A 19,236-nucleotide genomic window follows, 5' to 3' on the forward strand; every position below is an offset into this window, starting at 1 on the left:
TATCCAAAGGCATTCACATCTAAGTGGGTGTAATTTTTTAAATTGATTAAGATGTTTTTCAAAAAAAGAGAAAATAGCTACCAAGAAAGCATACCTTTTTGAAATTGGAAATATGTAGTGATTTTTTTAAAACACATAAATGTTATTGAAAGTCTTTAAAAAAACTAAAAATAGAGCTACCGTATGACCCAGCAATCTCACTCCTGAGCACACACCCTGTTGTGCAGTCACACAGTCGTGCCTGACTCTGCAACCCCAGGGACTGCAGCATGCCAGGCCTTGCTGTCCCTCACCATCCCCCGGAGTTTGCCCAAGTTCATGTCCATTGCGTTGGTGATAACACCCAGACAGCTCATCTTCTGACACCCTCTTCTTCTACCCTCAATCTTTCCCAGCATCAGGGACTTTGCCAGTGAGTTGGCTGTTCATATCAGGTGACCAAAATACTGGAGCTTCAGCATCAGCTTCAGCATCAGTCCTTCCAGTGAGTATTCAGGGTTTATTTCCTTTAAGATTGACTGGTTTGATCTCCTTGCTGTCCAGGGATTTCTCAGGAGTCTTCTCCAGCACCACAGTTTGAAGGCATCAATTCTTTGTCACACTGCCTTCTTCATGGTCCAGCTCTTATAACTGTATGTAACCACTGGGAAGACTATATGGACCTTGACTATATGGACCTTTATCAGCAGAGTGATGTCTCTGCTTTTCAACACAACTGTCTAGGTTTGTAATAGCTTTCCTGTCAAGAAGCAATCATCTTCTGATTTCATGGCTGCAGTCACCATCTGCAGTGATTTTAGAGCCTACGAAGAGGAAATCTGTCACTGCTTCAATCTTTTCTACTTCTATTTGCCATGAAGCAATAGGGCCCAATACCGTGATCTTAGTTTTTTTAATATTTAGTTTTAAGTTGACTTTTTTCACTCTCCTTCACACTCATCAAGAGGCTCTTTAGCTCCTCTTTGCTTTCTGCCATTTGAGTGGTATTATCTTTATATCTGAGGTTGTTGATGTTTCTCCCACATATCTTGATTCTAGCTTGTAACTTATTCAGCCTGGCATTTCTCATGTTGTGCTCAGCATATAGATTAAATAAACAAGATGACAACAGACAGCCCTGTCGTATTCCTTTCTCGATCTTGAACCAATCAGTTGTTCCATACAGGGTTCTAACTGTTGCATCTTGACCCATATACAGTTTTCTCAGGAGACAGGTAAGGTGGTCTGATGAGCTCCTGATGAGAGATGGTATTTCCATCTCTTTAAGAGCTTTCCTCAATTTGTTATGATCCACATAGTCAAAGGCTTTGGCATAGTTGATGAAATGGAGGTAGATGTTTTTCTGGAATTCACTTGTTTTCTCTATGATCCAGTGAATGTTTTTGGCAATTTGATTTCTGGTTCCTTTACCTTTTCTAAACCCAGTTTGGACATCTGAAAGTTCTTAGTTCATGTAATGCTGAAGCATAGCATGCAAGATTTTAAGCATGACCTTGTTACCATGGGAGATATACCCTGAGAAAACCATGATTCAGAGAGGCACATGTACCGCAGTGTTCATTGCAGCACTGTTTACAATAGCCAGGACATGGGAGCAGCCTAAATGCCCATCGACAGATAAGTGGATAAAAAGTCTACAAATGGTAAATGCTGGAGAGGGTGTGGAGAAAAGGAAACCCTCTTGCCCTATTGGTGGGAATGTAAATTGATACCACCACTATGGAAGACAGTACGGAGATTCCGTAAAAAAAACTAGGAATAAGACCACCATATGACCCAATAGTCCCACTCCTAGGCATATATCCTGAGAAAACCAAAATTGAAAAAGACATTTGTACCCCAGTGTTCATTGTAGCACTGTTTACAATAGCTAGAATATGGAAGCAAGCTAGATGTCCATTGACAAATGAATGGATGAAGAGGCTGTGATATATACAATGGAATATTACGCAGCCATAAAAAGGAACGCAGTTGAGTCAGTTCTAGTGAGGTGGATGAACCTAGAGTCTATTATACAGAGTAAAGTAAGTCAGAAAAAAGATAAATATTGTATACTAATGCATATATATGGAATCTAGAAAGATGGTAGTGATGAATTTATTTGCAGGGCAGCAATGGAGAAACAGGCATAGAGAACAGACTTTGGACGCAGGAGGAGGTGGGAAGAGAGAGTGAGATGTATGGAGAGAGTAACATGGAAACATATTACCATATGTAAAATAGATAGCCAGTGGGAATTTGCTATATAACTCGGGGAACTCAAACAGGGGCTCTGTATCTACCTAGAGGGGTGGGATGCAGAGATGGGAGGGAGGGTTAAAAGGGAGGGGACATATGTATACCTATGGCTGATTCATGTTGATGTTTGACAGAAAACAACAAAAGTTTGTAAAGCAATTATCCTTCAATTAAAAATAAAAAAAGATGTGGTACATACACACAATGGAATCCCACATAATACACAATGGAATAATTCAGCTATAAAAAGGGATGAAATTGGGACATTTGTAGTGGTGTGGATGGACCTAGAGTCTGTTGTATAGAGTGAAGTAAAGCAGAAAGAGAAAAACAAATATTAAATAATATCACATATATATGGAATCTGGAAAAATAGTACAGATGAACCTATTTGCAGGGAAGAAATAGAGACACCGACATAGAGAAGAAACATGTAGACACAGTGGGGAGGGTAGGACAAATTGAGAGAGTATCATTGAAACATATATGTTACCATATGAAACATAGAAAGCTAGTAGGAAGTTGCTGTATAACACAGGAAACTCAATCTGGTACTCAACCTAGAGGGGTAGGTTTGAGAAGGGGAGTGGAAGGGAGGTTCACGAGGGACGGGACATATGTATACATGTAGCTGATAAACTTTGGTTGTTTAACAACAGCAAAATTAATACTATAAAGCAATTATACTCCAATAATAAACTTTTAAAAATGAATAAAGTCATTATAAATGTTCTGTTTTTGTCCAGAATTCATTGAATGAGGATTGAATTTTTAGGAGTCCATTCTTCCATACCAAAAGCAAGAACCTATAAACTCTTTCAATATCAAAAATCTGTTGGCATTATTTAGACATTGTTTAAAGTCATTACTTTTGTACTTTAAAAAAAAATTTTTTTTGGTATTCTAAGTAATATAGTCTTTTAATTCAACAGGATTGTCTTCAAGGAAAGTGATATTAAATACAAGTGGTCTGTTCTATAATATAGAGCTTCTGAACTTTGGACAGGTAATTAATTATCTTGACAATAACAAGGACTTGATTTCACTTTACTGCTTAGTTAAACTTATAAACCTGTTTTTTTGTTTTTTTTATTTGTGGTCAAACTCTGTTAGATATACCAAGCTTTTAAAATCAACGTGGTAAGCAAGTGCTCAGGAGTCAAAGGTAAGTATATTTTCTGAAAAAATAATTTTGTCATTTGAAGAATCTTTAGGTCTTCTTCAGTGGAATTTTCTGTAATACTTATTTTTCCATATATGTAAATTAATATTTAATATATGATAATAGAAAAGCTGTTTATACTTCCAATTAATTTAACATAGCCCCTTTTTAACAGTAAAAATATTGATCAGTTTTAAATATTTACATTTAAAAAATACTGTATATCTTGCTGTCCTATTGCAATAGTAATTGACATTTAGCTGTTTAATTTTTTCCAATTTCTTAGTACTTCCCATATGTTCTAATATCTTTTTGTAGGCCTAATTAAACATTATTATTAAAGAATTCTCCCTAATTTCTTATCATGTGATATAACTCTTACTGATTATTTCTTAATGAAATGAGTAATTGTATAAATGCAGATATCAGCATGCCTATGTGCATGCTAAGTGACTCTTTTGCAACCCTATGGATTGTAGCCCACCAGGCTCCTCTGTCCATAGGATTCTCCAGGCAAGAATACTGGAGTGGGTTGCCATGCCCTCTTCCAGGGGATCTTCCCAACCCAGAGATCGAACTCACATCTCTTATGTCTCCTGCATTGGCAGCCAGATTCTTTACCACTAGCACCACCCGGAAAGCCCATCTATAGTTATGTATCACAGTAGCTTATATAACATTTAGTAATATAAAGTTAGTAATACATATTTCCTTTATGTTTTTACAGAAGAAATTACTAGTATCTATAAACTTCATATTCCCTGGTCTTATGAAGATTCACTAACCATTGCACAGTAAGTAAATCAAAGAATTTACCTTAAACTTTGGTGTTTTTGAATAATACATATTTTACTTTGTTTATTTAAATCATAGTAAAATTTTAGTGAAATTATTATAGTACCTTTTAGTAAAATACAGGTTTCCTTTATGTAGCATTGTGCTCATAAGATAATACATATAACATTATAACATATAGTATTCTTATTTAAGCAGTGTAGAATTTAACCTTACTTGCATCAAACAGGAACCCCTTTCCACCCTCTCCCCCAACTCCTGTGTGTGTCATCTAGCTTCCTTACAGTATTTCATTGTGTGGTTCTGAGTATTGACTTAGCCATGGTTATTTCACAGCATTTTGTATTTAAAAATTCATTGTTTATATTTTCAGGGTTCCATCTTCCACTGAAATTTCTGTGAAACTCCATATTGCTCAACCGGATAATGACAGCCATGTAGCATTACTAAAAATGTACACATCATCAGACTGTCAATATGAGGTAAGTTATATGTTTGCTTAATTTTTAAGATTTAGTTATAGAATAAACTGGAAATACTTGGATTCCTTTTTAGAACTTTCTTAGGGTAAACCAGAATTAGTAGGTCAAGTGAATAGAATCTGTCCTACAACCAAGCTTCAGTTTGACCTATACTATGAGTTATTTTAGATTTTTGGAAGTTATCGGTGCTTTGATGTCTTGCTTTGTGTTTCTAGCACTGAAGGATTCTTCAGGGATGTAATGGTTTTCAACTTGTGCCTTCGTGTTTCTAATACTATAGAAATAGGAAGAGCTGTGTTAGTAATTCGGCTCCAAATACTGCATGCTGTCAGATGTCCATGTTTTAACAAATATTTTATTTTCAAAAAAGTCCAAATTTAGATATTTTACAATTTCTCTATGAAAGATATATTCCCTTTTCCCAGACTTTCTAATATCTAAGGAGGTATATTTATGGTAGAGATAATTAATGAACAGTGAATTTCTTTTTAAAATATTGTTTTTGCTCAAATTTTACTACATGTGCTCTCTTTGTTCCTGGTATTATATTATGTGAAACCTATTTTTATTAAATTTACTCAGAAGTGGTTTTGCTTAGCTTTTTTTAGTACCGTACAATTGTAGGTTTGAGATTTTAAAGTACAGGTTACATAGAAAATTGATTAATTTACTTAATTTTTCAGCAAATAAATGTATAAATTCTGGATTCAGTCATTCAATGAATTCCTTTAGCTTGTATGATCTGGTCATAAGATATTCCAATTAATTAACTATATTAGTTAGTAAAAGTTTACTCATGTATCATAGCATTCATCCAATCGAAAAGAATTTGATTAAGGGCAAAGTTCTGAACAGTAAACTGCAGTTGATAGAATTTAAATGTTGATGGTTTGGAGAATTCTTTTCAGATCTTGAGTACCTTTAGGTTCATCATTATAACAAAGTAGTGATTGTGATTGTTGTAGAGAGCTCATTTAATAAAATGTGAGTATAGGAAAAATAACCTTTATAAATAATTGTTTTTTAAACTAGGTGACAGTTAAGACTTCCTTTTCACAAATACTTGGACAGGTAAGAGAGCCTTCTTGTCAGTTATTTATTGCCTTGTGAATACATACTCTAAGACAGAAGTTGTAAGCATTTCTGTAAAGGACCAGATAATAAATATTTAGGCAAATTATATATAGTGTCTTGTTGCTGCTGCTGCTGCCACTACTTCAGCTACTTTTTTCTTCTTTTCTCTCACTTTAATAAAATCTGAAAGCCATTCTTGGCACAAAGTCGATAGTTGGCCACCCCTGTCTTTAAGGTGATACTTTCATGTTTGATACTTCCTAAAAATGAAAATTGCTTCCTGATTTTTAAATGAATGTTATATTAAAGTTTCTTGTTTCTTATACTATGCTATTCATATCCCAATATAATCTGTAAGTTCTATCGTATAAATGAACATTTTCAAGAATTTTTTATGTCGTGCATGCTCAGATTGTAAAAGTAATTTGTATTAAAAATAAACATATTGAAAAATTCATTTGGGGAGTTTCTTTAAATGATTTGTGGCTTCCCTGGTGACTCAGGTGGTAAAGAGGCCACCTGTAATGCGGGAAACCTGGGTTTGGTCCCTGGGTGGAAATATACCATGGAGAAGGGAATGGCAACCCACTCCAGTATTCTTGCCTGACAAATCCCATGGACAGAGGAGCCTGGTGGGCTACAGTCCCTGGGGCCATAAAGAGTTGGGCACAACTGAACGACTAACACTTTCTATGATTCATAGGCAAATAGTTTTACAAAAATAACATATCAAGTCATAGAACTACTACAGTATATTCAACATCATTTTAATTTGCAAAATTGTACAGCCTGGACATAAATAAGTAATAGTGATTTGTCAGAGAAATTATAGTTTTAAAATTCACTAAAAATTTTATTGTATCATTACTTTCACTTTATTTTTTGGTTTGTAATGTTTTGCAGTATAGGCATGGCAGATTTTTTAAGTCATTTAATTCTATAATTATCTGTTCAGTCATTCAGTTGTGTTCAACTCTTTGCGACCCCATGGACTGCAGCACGCCAGGCTTCCTTGTCCTTCACCAACTCCCAGAGCTTGCTCAAACTCATGTCCATTGAGTCTGTGATCCCATCCAACCATCTCATCCTCTGTCGTCCCCTTCTCTTGCCACCTTCAATCTTTCCCAGCATCAGGGTCTTTTCAAATGAGTCAGTTCTTTGCATCAGGTGGCCAAAGTATTGGAACTTCAGCTTCAGCATCAGTCCTTCCAATGAATATTCAGGACTGATTTCCTTTAGGATTGACTGGTTTAATTTCCTTGCTGTCAAGACAAGAGTCTTCCAGCACCACAGTTCGAAGGCATCAATTCTTCAGTGCTCAGCCTTTTTTATTGTCCAGCTCTCAATCCATACTACTGGAAAAACCATACCTTCGACTAGACAGACCTTTGTTGGCAAAGTAACATCTCTGCCTTTTAATAATGCTGTCTAGGTTTGTCATAGCTTTTCTTCCAAGGAGCAAGCATCTTTTAATTTCATGGCTGCAGTCACCGCCCACAGTGATTTTGGAGCCCAAGGAAATAAAATCTGTCACTGTTTCCATTGTTTCCCATCTATTTGCCATGAAGTGATGGGACTGGATACCATGATCTTAGTTTTTTTAATGTTGAGTTTTAATCCAGGTTTTTCACGCTCCTCTTTCACTTTCATCAAGAGGCTCTTTAGTTCCTCTTTGCTTTCTGCCATAAGGGTGGTATTATCTGTGTATCTGAGGTTATTGATATTTCTCCCAGCAATCTTGATTCCAGCTTGTGCTTCATCCAGCCCACCATTTCACATGATATACACTGCATATAATTGATGTACTCCTTTCCTGATTTGCTTAATAAACATATCTTATAAAAAAGTTTGCAAAAAATTGCTACACAATTGTATATTTTCTCTTTTATGCATTTGATAAAAATTTAGATAAACATTTCTAATATACCATATATTCTTAGCATTTATTTTACTTAGAATTTTTATGCCCATTACTGGAGATATCTTTGTGGTTGTGTCAGAAAATGTATAAAGTGAAGAACAACAGGTTTATTTCATGTAAAAGTATGCTTATGTCATTAACATTAACATTCAGAAATTGCCCATTTGTCTGTTTTCTAGGTAGTTAGATTTCATGGTGGAGCACTTCCTGCTTACGTCATATCTAGTATCCTTCTTGCTTATGGAGGACAGTTATACTCTCTTTTCTCAACAGGTAAGAATGTTTCTATTCCTCTCTCCCTCTCTTCCTTCCCTAGTGCTTCATTACTAATTTTTTTATCCTACACGTAGCTAATGAGGACCCATCAATTTCCTTGTTTTTATTGGGGTAAAATTGATTAACAATGTTGTGTTAGTTTCAGGTATACATCAAAGTGGTTCAGTTTTACATATACATGTAGCTATTGTTTTGCAAATTCTTTTCCCATTAAGTTGTTACATAATATTGAGCAGAGTTCCCTGTGCTATACAGTAGGTCCTTGTTGGTTATCTATTTTAAATAAAGCAGTGTGTACATGTCAACATCAGTTTCTTGAAGATTTCACAACCCTTCTCTCTCAAGTTTATAGGCGTTTGAGATCCTCTTTAAGTTTTAAGAGGTGCCCAAGAAAATTACTTACTTGTATTCTGCATTTTATACCCTTTTGTCTAAAGTTTATTCTCTCTGTTCTGAGGATCTCTTAAGAGATAGAAACTCATTGACAGGGCTTTTGTTCTCCATTCTATTCCCAGTGCCTGACTGGGGCCAGGAACATAGTTGGAAATCAGCATAATATTTGGACTGTATCAACTGTATCAGTTAGGTCCTGGTACATTGAATGGAATAACTGAGATTTTAGTTGAAGGGATTGTTTCAAAGGTATGTGCAAGGAAAAGGGAAACCAACAACAAATGATAAAGTACCAAATTAGCAACAAAGCCATCTGATACTTCTAGGTACCAGGACGAATGAGGGAGCAAACCTGGAGAGCTGTAGGAAAAAGTAACAGTACTGCACCTGAGCCTTAGGTACAGAAATGCTGCAGCTGCTGTCAGTGTGTGGTCAGCAGGGAGAAGGCAGGGAAATAAATGCACTAACTTTATTTCCTTCTCCCCTCCTAAGTGCTAGTGATTGTCATTCACTGAACCCAGCTAGAAGCCAGTTCATAAAAGTCAGCCTCTCAGAATTCAGAGCAAAGTAAAGGGTAGAAAATGGATCTGGAGAAGAAAACATAGACCGTACAGTATATCGGACAAAGTCCTTTCTAGCGTACAGTAAAAAGGGTTTCCGTGGTGGTTCAGAGGGTAAAGAGTCTACCTGCAATCTGGGACACCCAGGTTCAATCCCTGGGTCGGGAAGATCCTCTGGAGAAGGAAATGGCAACCCACTCCAGTATTTTTTCCTGGAAAATCCCATGGGTGGAGGAGCCTGGCGGGCTGCAGAGGTCACAAAGGAGTCACATGAGTCAGACACGACTGAGCGACTTTCACATACAGAGTACAGCAGTTAGAACAGTTTCCCAGGAGCCTTGTGCACTCGCTGGGCTTGGGCAGTAATAATCCAAGAAGGTAGAAGAGAAGAAAACAGAGTGGAGCCGAAACATACAAAAGCAGCCCCAAAATCCCCTCCACTATTTCCATATTGGCAAATCCTTTCATAGCTACTCATTTCCTTACAGTGATTTTTTGCCATTTTAAATCTGCCTTTAGTGTTCATTTTAACTTATCTGAATCTTATTTATTTTATCTTAAAATCTTATCTTATTTTAACTGATTAAACTTATCTTCCAGGATGAAGGAAGCAACATTTAGTGTGATCTAGTCAGACCCAACCTTTTGATTAAAAGATTATTCTGGCAATATTACATCTCCTATGCTGCTGCTGCTGCTGCTGCTAAGTTGCTTCAGTCGTGTCTGACTCTGTGCAACCCCATAGACGGCAGCCCACTAGGGTCCCCCGTCTCTGGGATTCTCCAGGCAAGAATACTGGAGTAGGTTGCCATTTCCTTCTCCAATGCATGAAAGTGAAAAGTGAAAGTGAAGTCGCTTAGTCGTATCCGACTCAGCGACCCCATGGACTGCAGCCTACCAGGCTTCTCCGTCCATGGGATTTTCCAGGCAAGAGTACTGGAGTGGGGTGCCATTGCCTTCTCCAACATCTCCTATACTTGAGTATAATTTTTTTTCAAGAGACACCTCATTCTTCTTAATTTCAAGTGACTTGAAAATTTATTTCAACCATTTAGGATTTGTATCTAGGTAGTCCACAGAGACCCCAAGGATATATGATATTGATTAGAGGATTTGAGTATGGGATTGTGTCTCAAACCAATTAAAGAACCAGAAATGCTTATCAGAAATCACCTGTAGATCATGCTCACTAGAATGGCTATAATAAAAAAGATGATAACAAATTTTGGTGAGGATTTGGAGAAATTAGAATCTTTTTGCACTGTTGGTAGAAATGTAAAATGATACAGCTATTTTGGAAAGCAGTTCCTCAAAAGGTTAAAGAGAGTTGCCATATGACTCAGCAACTCTACTCCTGTGTGTAGACCTAAGAGAAATGAAAACATGCATCCATACTAAACTTGTACATGGATGTTCAGAGGAGCACTATTTATAATAGTCAAAGAATGGAAACAACCAAAATGTCCATCAATGATGAATGGATAAATGTGCTGATATTTGCTACAACATTGATGGATCTTGGAAATACGCTAAGTTGAAGGAGCCAGTCACAAATGACCACATAATGTATGATTCCATTTTTATGACATCCTCAGAGTAAGCTAGTCTTTAGACATATAAAGTAGGTTAGTGGTTGCCTAGAAATGGTGACTCATTGGAGGTTACAGTTAAGGGGAACTGTTTCTTTGGGAGAAATGAAAATGTTTTAAGACTGACTGGAGTGGTGAATGCACACTCTTTGAATGTACTAAAAACCACTGAATTGTATATATTTCAAATGGGTTAATTTTGAGTTGGGAGAATTATATCTCAGTAAAATTGTTTTTAAAAAACAGCTCACCTGTGGGGCTTTATAAAAATACGCATGATGAAACCATAGCATCAGCTTCCTGAATTTGTTTCACAAATGATGATTGAATATGTACTCTTGTCTGAGAACCACTAAATTAATATTTGTATGGTATATTTATGTTTTTTAATTTTTAATTGAAGTATAGTTGATTTATAATATGCTAATTTCTGCTATACAGCAAAGTAATTCAGTTATTATACATATATACATTGTTTTTTATATTCTTTTCCATTTTGTTTAGGATATTGAATATAGTTCTCTCTGCTATACAATAGGACCTTGTCGTTTATCCATTCTATATATAAAAATTTACATCTGCTAACCCCAGACTCCCACTCCATCCTTACCCCAGCCCCTTCCTCCTTGGCAACCACAAGTCTGTTCTCTGTGTCCATGAGTCTCTTTCGTAGATAGGTTCAGTTGTGTCATATTTTAGGTTCCACAAACAAGTGCTATCATGTGGTATTTGTTTTTCTTTTTCTGTCTTACTTCACTTAGTATGATAATCTCTAGCTGCATCCATGTTGCTGCAAGTGGCATTTTTATTCTTTTTTATGGCTGAGTAATATTCCATTGTATATATGTACCACATCTTTATTCATCTGTCAACGGACATTTAGGTTATTTCTATGTCTTGGCTGTTGTGAATAGTGATGCTATGAACGTAGGATTGCATGTAACTTTTTGAATTAGAGTTTTGTCTAGCTATATACCCAGGAGTAGGATTTCTGGATCGTGAATTCAGTTGCTCAGTCATGTCTGACTCTTTGTGATGACATGGACTGCAGCACACCAGTCTTCTCTAGCCATCACCAACTCCTGGAGCTTGCTCAAACTCATGTCCATTGAGGCAATGACGCCATCCAACCGTCTCATCCTCTGTCATCCCCTTCTCCTCCCACTTTCAGTCTTTCCCAGCATCAGGGTCTTTTCCAGTGAGTCAGTTCTTTGCATCAGGTGCCAAGAGTATTGGAGCTTCAGCTTCAACATCAGTCCTTGCAGTGAATGTTCAGGACTGATTTCCTTTAGAATTGACTTGTTTGATCTCCTTACTGTCCAAGAGACTCTCAAGAGTCTTCTCCAACACCACAGTTCAAAAACATCAATTCTTCAGTGCTCAGCTTTCTTTATGGTCCAGCTCTCACATCTGTATGACAACTAGAAAAACCATAGCTTCAATTAGACAGACCTTTGTCGGCAAAATAATATCTCTGCTTTTTAATATGCTGTCTAGGTTGGTCATAGCTTTTCTTCCAGGGAGCAAGCATCTTTTAATTTCACGGCTACAGTCACCACCTGAAGTGATTTTGGAGCCCAAGAAAATAAAGTGTGTCACTGTTTCCATTGTTTCCCATCTATTTGCCATGAAGTAATGGGACCAGATGCCATGATCTTCATTTTTTGAATGTTAAATTTTAAGCCAGCTTTTTCACTCTCCTCTTTCACTTTCATCAAGAGGCTCTTTAGTTCTTCGCTTTCTGCCATAAGGGTGGTGTCATCTGCATATCTGAGGTGATTGATATTTCTCCCAGCAGTCTTGATTCCAGCTTGTGCTTCATCCAACCCAGCATTTCGCATGATGTACTCTGCATAGAAGTTAAGTAAGCAAGCTGACAATGTACAGCCTAGACGTACTCCTTTCCCAATTTGGAACCAGTCTGTTGTTCCATGTCCTGTTAGAACTGTTGCTTCTTGACCTGTGTACATTCTACATATGATTCTGGATCAGAGAGTAGTTCTGTTTTTAGTTTTTAAAGAACCTCATACTGTTTCCCCTAGTGGTTGCACCAGCTTCCATTTCCACCGACAGTGTAGAAGGTACATTGTTTTCTCCACAGCCTCTCTAAAGTGCAAGTTCCCTCAGTCATGTCCAACTCTTTTTGTGACCCCGTGGACTGTAGCCTGCAGGGCTCCTCTGCCCGTGGGATGTCCCAGCCAGGGATCTGGGAGTGGGTTGCTATTTCCTTCTCCATTTCATCCTCTCTAACAATTATTATTTGTGGAGTTTTTAGTGATTGCCATTTTGACCAGAATGCGGTGGTACTTCATTGTAGTTTTGATTGTATTTCAAATTAGAATAATAAAGACTTTTGCTTTCTCACATGTAATATGGTATTCTTGTAAACAATGCAGGATGTAATATGTCTCATATTTAATTACTGTGAATTCTCTACTACATATATATATTTTTAATCACTAGGTCATTGCTTAGAATATGCTACTATGTTGGATAAAGAAGCCAAACCATACAAAGTTGATCCTTTTGTAATTATGGTTAAGTTTCTGTTGGGGTAAGTTTTATTATCTGTGATAATGATTTTTAATTTTATGTATACAATATTATGCTTGGCTCCAATACGGAGCATAAATTTTCATACAGATGAGACAATTGACTTGTTTTATTAAATGGAATTTTTCTCTTAGGCAAAGGCCTAGTAAGCATATCAACGTTTACTTCAGTAGTTTAACTATTTCAAAAGTATTTATTGAAAAGTAATTATTACAGTATACACCCATAAATATACCAGGACTTTAACATTTCCAAAAGAATGTATACAGTCCATGCTGTTGGGGGATCCCAGATTTATGAGCACACAGTGCTGTAAGATACTGATGAAACAGTGCCTCAGAACACTATTTTTATTACTTCCCATACAAAGTATATTTTAGATGTCTTTACCCTACTTAACATTGCATTCTTAATTTATTCTGATTTTTTTTTGGGGGGGGATTAAGAAGCATTACTTAGATGTCTTTTCTTCTGTTGTTATAACTAGCTATTGTCTTTATAACTTAAAAAAAAAACATTTATGACTCAATACAAGGATTACTAGAGAACAGTTAAACTGCTTTGAGATTTAAGACTCAGATCTTTGAAGATCAGTAGACTCACTAGTTCCTTATAAGGAACTGAAGTTAGTTTTTTCAGGATAATTACAAATTAAATACCATGGAACTTTGGGGACTCTAGTGAATGGTCGAATGCTTCAAATGTTAAATCCTTGAATGAGAGTTGTTGATTTTTTTGCTTTTATTGTATCATTTGCTTTTTGTTTTGTTTTGTTTTCTTTTATCCACAGATATAAATGGTTTAAAGAATTATGGGATATGTTACTGTTACCAGAATTAGATGCCATCATTTTAACTAGTCAGAGTATGTGTTTCCCCCTTGTATCTTTGATTCTTTTTCTGTTTGGAACATGTACTGCCTACTGGGGTGGCCTACTCTCTTCTACATCTGTGAAACTTCTTTCTTCATTGTGGCTAGCTTTGAAAAGGTAAAGAATGAGTGACTAAAATCTTTCTTATTGCTCTTAACGTAAGAAAAAAATCGTATTCTGATAGAGAACCTTAGGATTACTTTGCTTTCACTAAAATATAATGTCTAAGGAAAAATGTGTAAGTAGCAAAAGATCGGGTTAGTGTTCAAACTTATGTTTCTGTCATAGATAATGATTTATTTCAAGTTAAATGCTACATTTGATTTTGACCATAGTGTTCAAGATGGTCAAAAAGTCAAAAAAGTTTAACAGAGTGCACAAGTATTTTTAAATTTCACTGTTTAAATCTTTTCAAGGGGAAAGTGTTTGTTTTCTGGCAATGATTTTACGTGGTGGTTTTTAGTCAAGTCTGAGAGCAAGAGACTCCAATCTTGATATGTAGGATCAGATTAGATGAAATGTGTAAGAGTTCCAAAAGCATTACCTAGAGTTTTATTATGATCCAAAGACATGGTTTGAAGTTGCTGGTAGGTTTTTCAGGTAAACCAGTGATGTAGTTTCTGTTAATTAACTCTCCTCATGATACTTCTTCCTCCACTTCTTCTAAAATGCTTCTGACATTAACATCATAAGATGTCTGAGTGACCTTGAGACTTTAAAAACAGAAAATGATTTCTTTTCATGTCAAGATCAGAATTGTATGGTACAGAGCCTATAAGTAATAATTATCTTTAACAATATTTTTTCTCTTTTAGTACTGATACTATCCGTAGTATATCTAAATGCAAGAGAAACTACCACAGTATATAACAGAATTTTAAAATATGTGACATCATCATCTTTATTTTAAAAAGCTTTACTATTTACCTTATAGTAATGCTTGCAGATTAATAAGGAGAAGCTGACAGAGCACTATACTGTTTTCTCCTTAATTGTGACTGTTTAAATAACTGTTAATATGCTTTTAAAATCCTTATTCTTGTTATTCCAGGCCCTCTGAACTTCCTAAAGATATCAAGATAATATCACCAGACTTGCCCATTTTGACAATTATTTTTATCCTCATTAGCTGGACAACTTGTGGAGCCTTTGCCATACTTCTTACTTATCTTTACTATGTGTTTAAGGTATGTCAAATCAATAAAGCGAGAAGGCCTGAGTTGTGTATCAGGCAGGCATAGAATTACCCATAGTTGTTAAAAATTTTTTTTCAATCACTGCTGCAGTAATATTCTGTTATATACCAGGCTTATGGGTAAAGTTGTTTTGTTTTGTTTTTTTTAACATCTTAACTATTTCAGATATATGAAGTTAACTGTAGAACTGAAGTTAACTAATCTGAATTGAGTTTCTGTGTTAAAAAACAAAGGAGGAGATATAACCTGTTTCACATTACTTGATGGTTTAGCAAATAATGTTAACTTTTTGAAAAACATTCTCCTAGAGCAGTTTGTTCATAACTTTTCTTTGAACATGGATAATAGACAAAATAAATGGTTATGTCAATGGGATCAAGTTGTTGGTCATGCTGAAACATGTAAAATGTTACAAATGTTCCTGAAGAATCGTATGACAATGATAAAAATAATTAAGTTGGTAATTTTACTGAGGAAATGAAAAACGCTTCTAAAAAGATTGTCAGTTTTACAGGAAAATTCAGGTTTATATAACTGCATGAGCTCCACATTAACCTTATATAGAGTTAGTTGATATCAGAAAGGATAATAATTTTTTTCCTTTTTTTTTTCTAGCAAAGACTTATTTGCATCTGCATTTAATACAAATGAGCTTCCCTGGTGGCTCAGACTATAAAGAATTTGCCCGCAATGCAGGTGACCCAGGTTCCATCCCTGGGTCAGGAAGATCCCACGGACAGAGGAGCCTGATGGGCCGCAGTCCTAGGGGTCACAAAGACACAGACACAACTGAGCGACTAACACTTTATCACTAAATACATGCCATTATAGATTACTTTCAGTTTTCAAAGGAAAAGTATGACCATCAGAAAAAACTATTCAGAATTGTTTTTATTTATAAATATAAATTAATTTGATTTATAAATACAATATTTTTAGTTTTTTAGGTGAATATTACAAACAACTGACACAGTAAGAAAAACTTTCTCAAATACTTAAGCACAGCTAATAAATTTGTAGACTTTCCCAGGTTCTTGTAAACATTTTACCATCCTATATAATTGAGTTTTGATTTTCAAAGATTTAGATTATATATCACTTGTTGAGATGTTTATACTGTGCTGAATATAATCAAATTTTTGACTTACATGACATTCTAAGTTGCGTTAGCAAGGCACTATTCAAGCATATGGTCACACAGTGTAAAGACTAACATTATATCCTAACCCCAACATACTCTGTGATGTTTTATTTGTTTCTGATTTTTAATCCATGATAGCAAGCACATGTAGCTATTATTTATCTTTTCTAAAAGAATGTTTTTAAATGTTGAAATGGATTTTTATTTATTTAGATTTTTAAAACTTCAAATTATAATGCTTCTCAATTTCAATAAAAATGGTTGTTTTTTGTTTCAAAATAAAAGTAAAATTAATGTCTTTTCTTTTTCATAGATTGTTCATCTGCAAGCCAGCCTAACAACGTTTAAAAACAGTCAGACTGTGGTAAGTTTTATTTTCATAGCTCTGTAGAACATGGAAAAACATAAAAGTTTATTTAAAAAACAAGTTAGAAATTTACAATATTTAGAAGTTTACAATATTTGAATTTAAATAGCTTTAAGAAAATTGAACGTAATAAATATTAAAATGAGACTTAGAGATTGTCATTTAGTTTGATGTTAGTGCTTAAGTTGCTTTTGTTATTACAATTATCTCTTAAATTTTATTTCAAGTAATTACTTAGAGGATATATTCTTAGCAGTGGAAATAACAAGTCAATGGAATAAGTTTTATAACTGACAACTGCTTTAAAATACTTTCAAATAAGATAATTTCAGTATTTTATATCAGTTTGGTAATGAAAAACTGTATTCAGCTGTTCGATAATTGAGTATGATTCTAAGTAAATTAATACATAATTTTACTTAATATCTCAATTTTATTGCTTTATAGAATCCCAAACACTCTAGAAGAAGTGAAAAAAAATCCAATCACCATAAAGACTCTGCAGTACACCATCTCCGCTTATCTTCCAGTGATGCTGAAGATAGTCTTCGCATGCACAGTACTTTGATTAACTTATTAACATGGATTGTATTACTCAGCATGCCATCTTTAATTTATTGGCTAAAGAATCTTAGGTAAGTTTTATTTATATAGTTATAATTTATGTGGTTTAAATGATAAATATCTGTAAGTAGAGACTTGCAAGATTACTAATGATTCATAAAACTTTCACAAGAACAAGAAGCTTTCACCTGAAATTTATTTTTAGCATATTCACATTTTCTCTTTTTCCATGAGAATATAAACTTCCCTAAAATCTGCCCAATAGGGGGGAATTCTATTTTATTTACTTTTCCTTTCACCTTTTTTGAGTCTAGAAATACGTGAAAATGTGCTTTATTTTGCTGACTTGAGGTATTCATAATGTTAGTGCTTTAATTTTTCAACTTATGATCAATTTTATATTAAATTGAGGGGAAGATAAATGCTACATTTAAAATAATAGAAATAATGAAGGAAGTGTGTACTTTTCTGATGTGTCCTACACATTGAACAGAGTAAGTGATCAGGTATTTACTACTGAAAACTGTCATTTGTGTGCTAGGTCAAATGAAGCCTAAAAATGCCCTCTAAGGTTATTTCTAGAATATTTAGTTTTTAGTAAATTGTCATTTTTTAAAAAGCTCCCTTATTCAGTTAATAGTGAACTCCTGATTAATATAGATTTTATAAATGATGTAAAATTTTCAGATTATCTACATATTGGAGGTGGGTTTTTTTGAAAAGTCAGATGAATCAAAACAAGTTCAATAAGTTAAATCATTGGTTACCAGATGTTAATATCCTTCCTCTGTCCCTTATTTTGGGCTTCCCAGGTAGTGTTAGTAAAATACTTGTCTGCTAATGCAGGAGACTTAAAAGATGCGGGTTCGATCCCTGGGTTGGGAAGATCCCCTGGAAGAGGGTATGGCAACCCAATCCAGTATTCTTGCCTACAAAATCCCTTGGACAGAGGAGCCTGGCAAGTTATGGTCCATAGGGATGCAAAGAGTCAGACACGACTGAAGTGACTTAGTAAGTCCGTAACTTTAATCAAGGTCCAGATTTTTGGTCACAGATTTGGGGAGAAAACCACTTCAGGAGCACAAATTTATGATTCTGAAAGGTGTAGGTATCTTACTCAATGCAAGAGATGAGAATTTGGATTTTAAAAAATAAGGGACAATAAATTTAAAGAAAAAATAAGGGACAGTTACTTTGGGTAAACTTTTATTTTTTTTTATCTTATTTAAATAAAACAATTTAAATATATTTTAAATAATTTGTTTTATGAAATATTATCTGTATATGACATTTCAGGCATATACTTACAGAAAGGAAGTGCTTCCATATTGGATATTTTCATTTCCTTTAGTGGCTTCTGAACATAATTCTCCATCTAAAACCTTGAGTATAAAGATGATGTAGAGCAAAATTTATTTATTAATGATTTCGTGAACACTTTAGAGCTTTCTTATATCCACATTGTAATTGTAAGGTTTTGAAATTTATTTATTGATTCTGATAATTTAAAATGATGGGCTATGCTTCGTTGATTTATGTTTTTCTTTTTTCCTTTCTGATCTAGGTATTACTTTAAACTTAATCCTGATCCATGTAAACCTTTGGCATTTATCCTTATTCCAACTATGGCAATTCTTGGAAATACTTACACTACTTCAATAAAGTCAAGGTATAGTCTTTTAATCTTTCTTTTTCTCTCATCTATTCCTGGTATTCTTTTATGTCTGGAACATACCTTTTGTTCCTAATTTCCTGGACAATACTAAAGGTGATACCTTAATAGTAATTAGGTTTATATGTAAATATTATAGCTTATGTGCAGATGTATTGTTTTCTTAATTATGGGTTTTATTTGTTAGTATATAATAATTTTTTTCTTTAAAAAGTTAATCCTTAAAATATTTGATATTTAAGTTTGCTTCCAACAAAATACAGGAGTTGAAAGTAGGTAGAAATATAATAGATGAGGGTGGATCCATGAGGTTCATTGTACTGTTAATCTACTTATATATATGTTTAAGATTTTCAATAATAAAATTTTACCTTTAATTGAC

General features: G+C 34.7%; 1 protein-coding gene across 2 annotated transcripts in view; it reads left to right on the forward strand.

The window, feature by feature from the left end:
* Positions 1 to 19,236, forward strand: part of PGAP1 (post-GPI attachment to proteins inositol deacylase 1) — a 79,719-nt gene that overhangs the window by 52,242 nt on the left and 8,241 nt on the right. For both annotated transcript variants that reach the window (XM_005894583.2, XM_070388800.1), the window contains 12 exons: positions 3,171 to 3,244; positions 3,352 to 3,403; positions 4,128 to 4,194; positions 4,569 to 4,677; positions 5,710 to 5,748; positions 7,852 to 7,945; positions 12,954 to 13,044; positions 13,834 to 14,031; positions 14,966 to 15,101; positions 16,565 to 16,615; positions 17,066 to 17,253; positions 18,747 to 18,851. In XM_005894583.2, coding sequence (XP_005894645.1) covers positions 3,171 to 3,244; positions 3,352 to 3,403; positions 4,128 to 4,194; positions 4,569 to 4,677; positions 5,710 to 5,748; positions 7,852 to 7,945; positions 12,954 to 13,044; positions 13,834 to 14,031; positions 14,966 to 15,101; positions 16,565 to 16,615; positions 17,066 to 17,253; positions 18,747 to 18,851 — 1,204 coding nt within the window. The remainder of the gene's footprint in view (positions 1 to 3,170; positions 3,245 to 3,351; positions 3,404 to 4,127; positions 4,195 to 4,568; positions 4,678 to 5,709; positions 5,749 to 7,851; positions 7,946 to 12,953; positions 13,045 to 13,833; positions 14,032 to 14,965; positions 15,102 to 16,564; positions 16,616 to 17,065; positions 17,254 to 18,746; positions 18,852 to 19,236) is intronic.

The sequence above is a fragment of the Bos mutus genome, chromosome 2 (assembly GCF_027580195.1).
Source record: "Bos mutus isolate GX-2022 chromosome 2, NWIPB_WYAK_1.1, whole genome shotgun sequence".
NCBI classification, from domain to species: Eukaryota; Metazoa; Chordata; class Mammalia; order Artiodactyla; family Bovidae; genus Bos; species Bos mutus.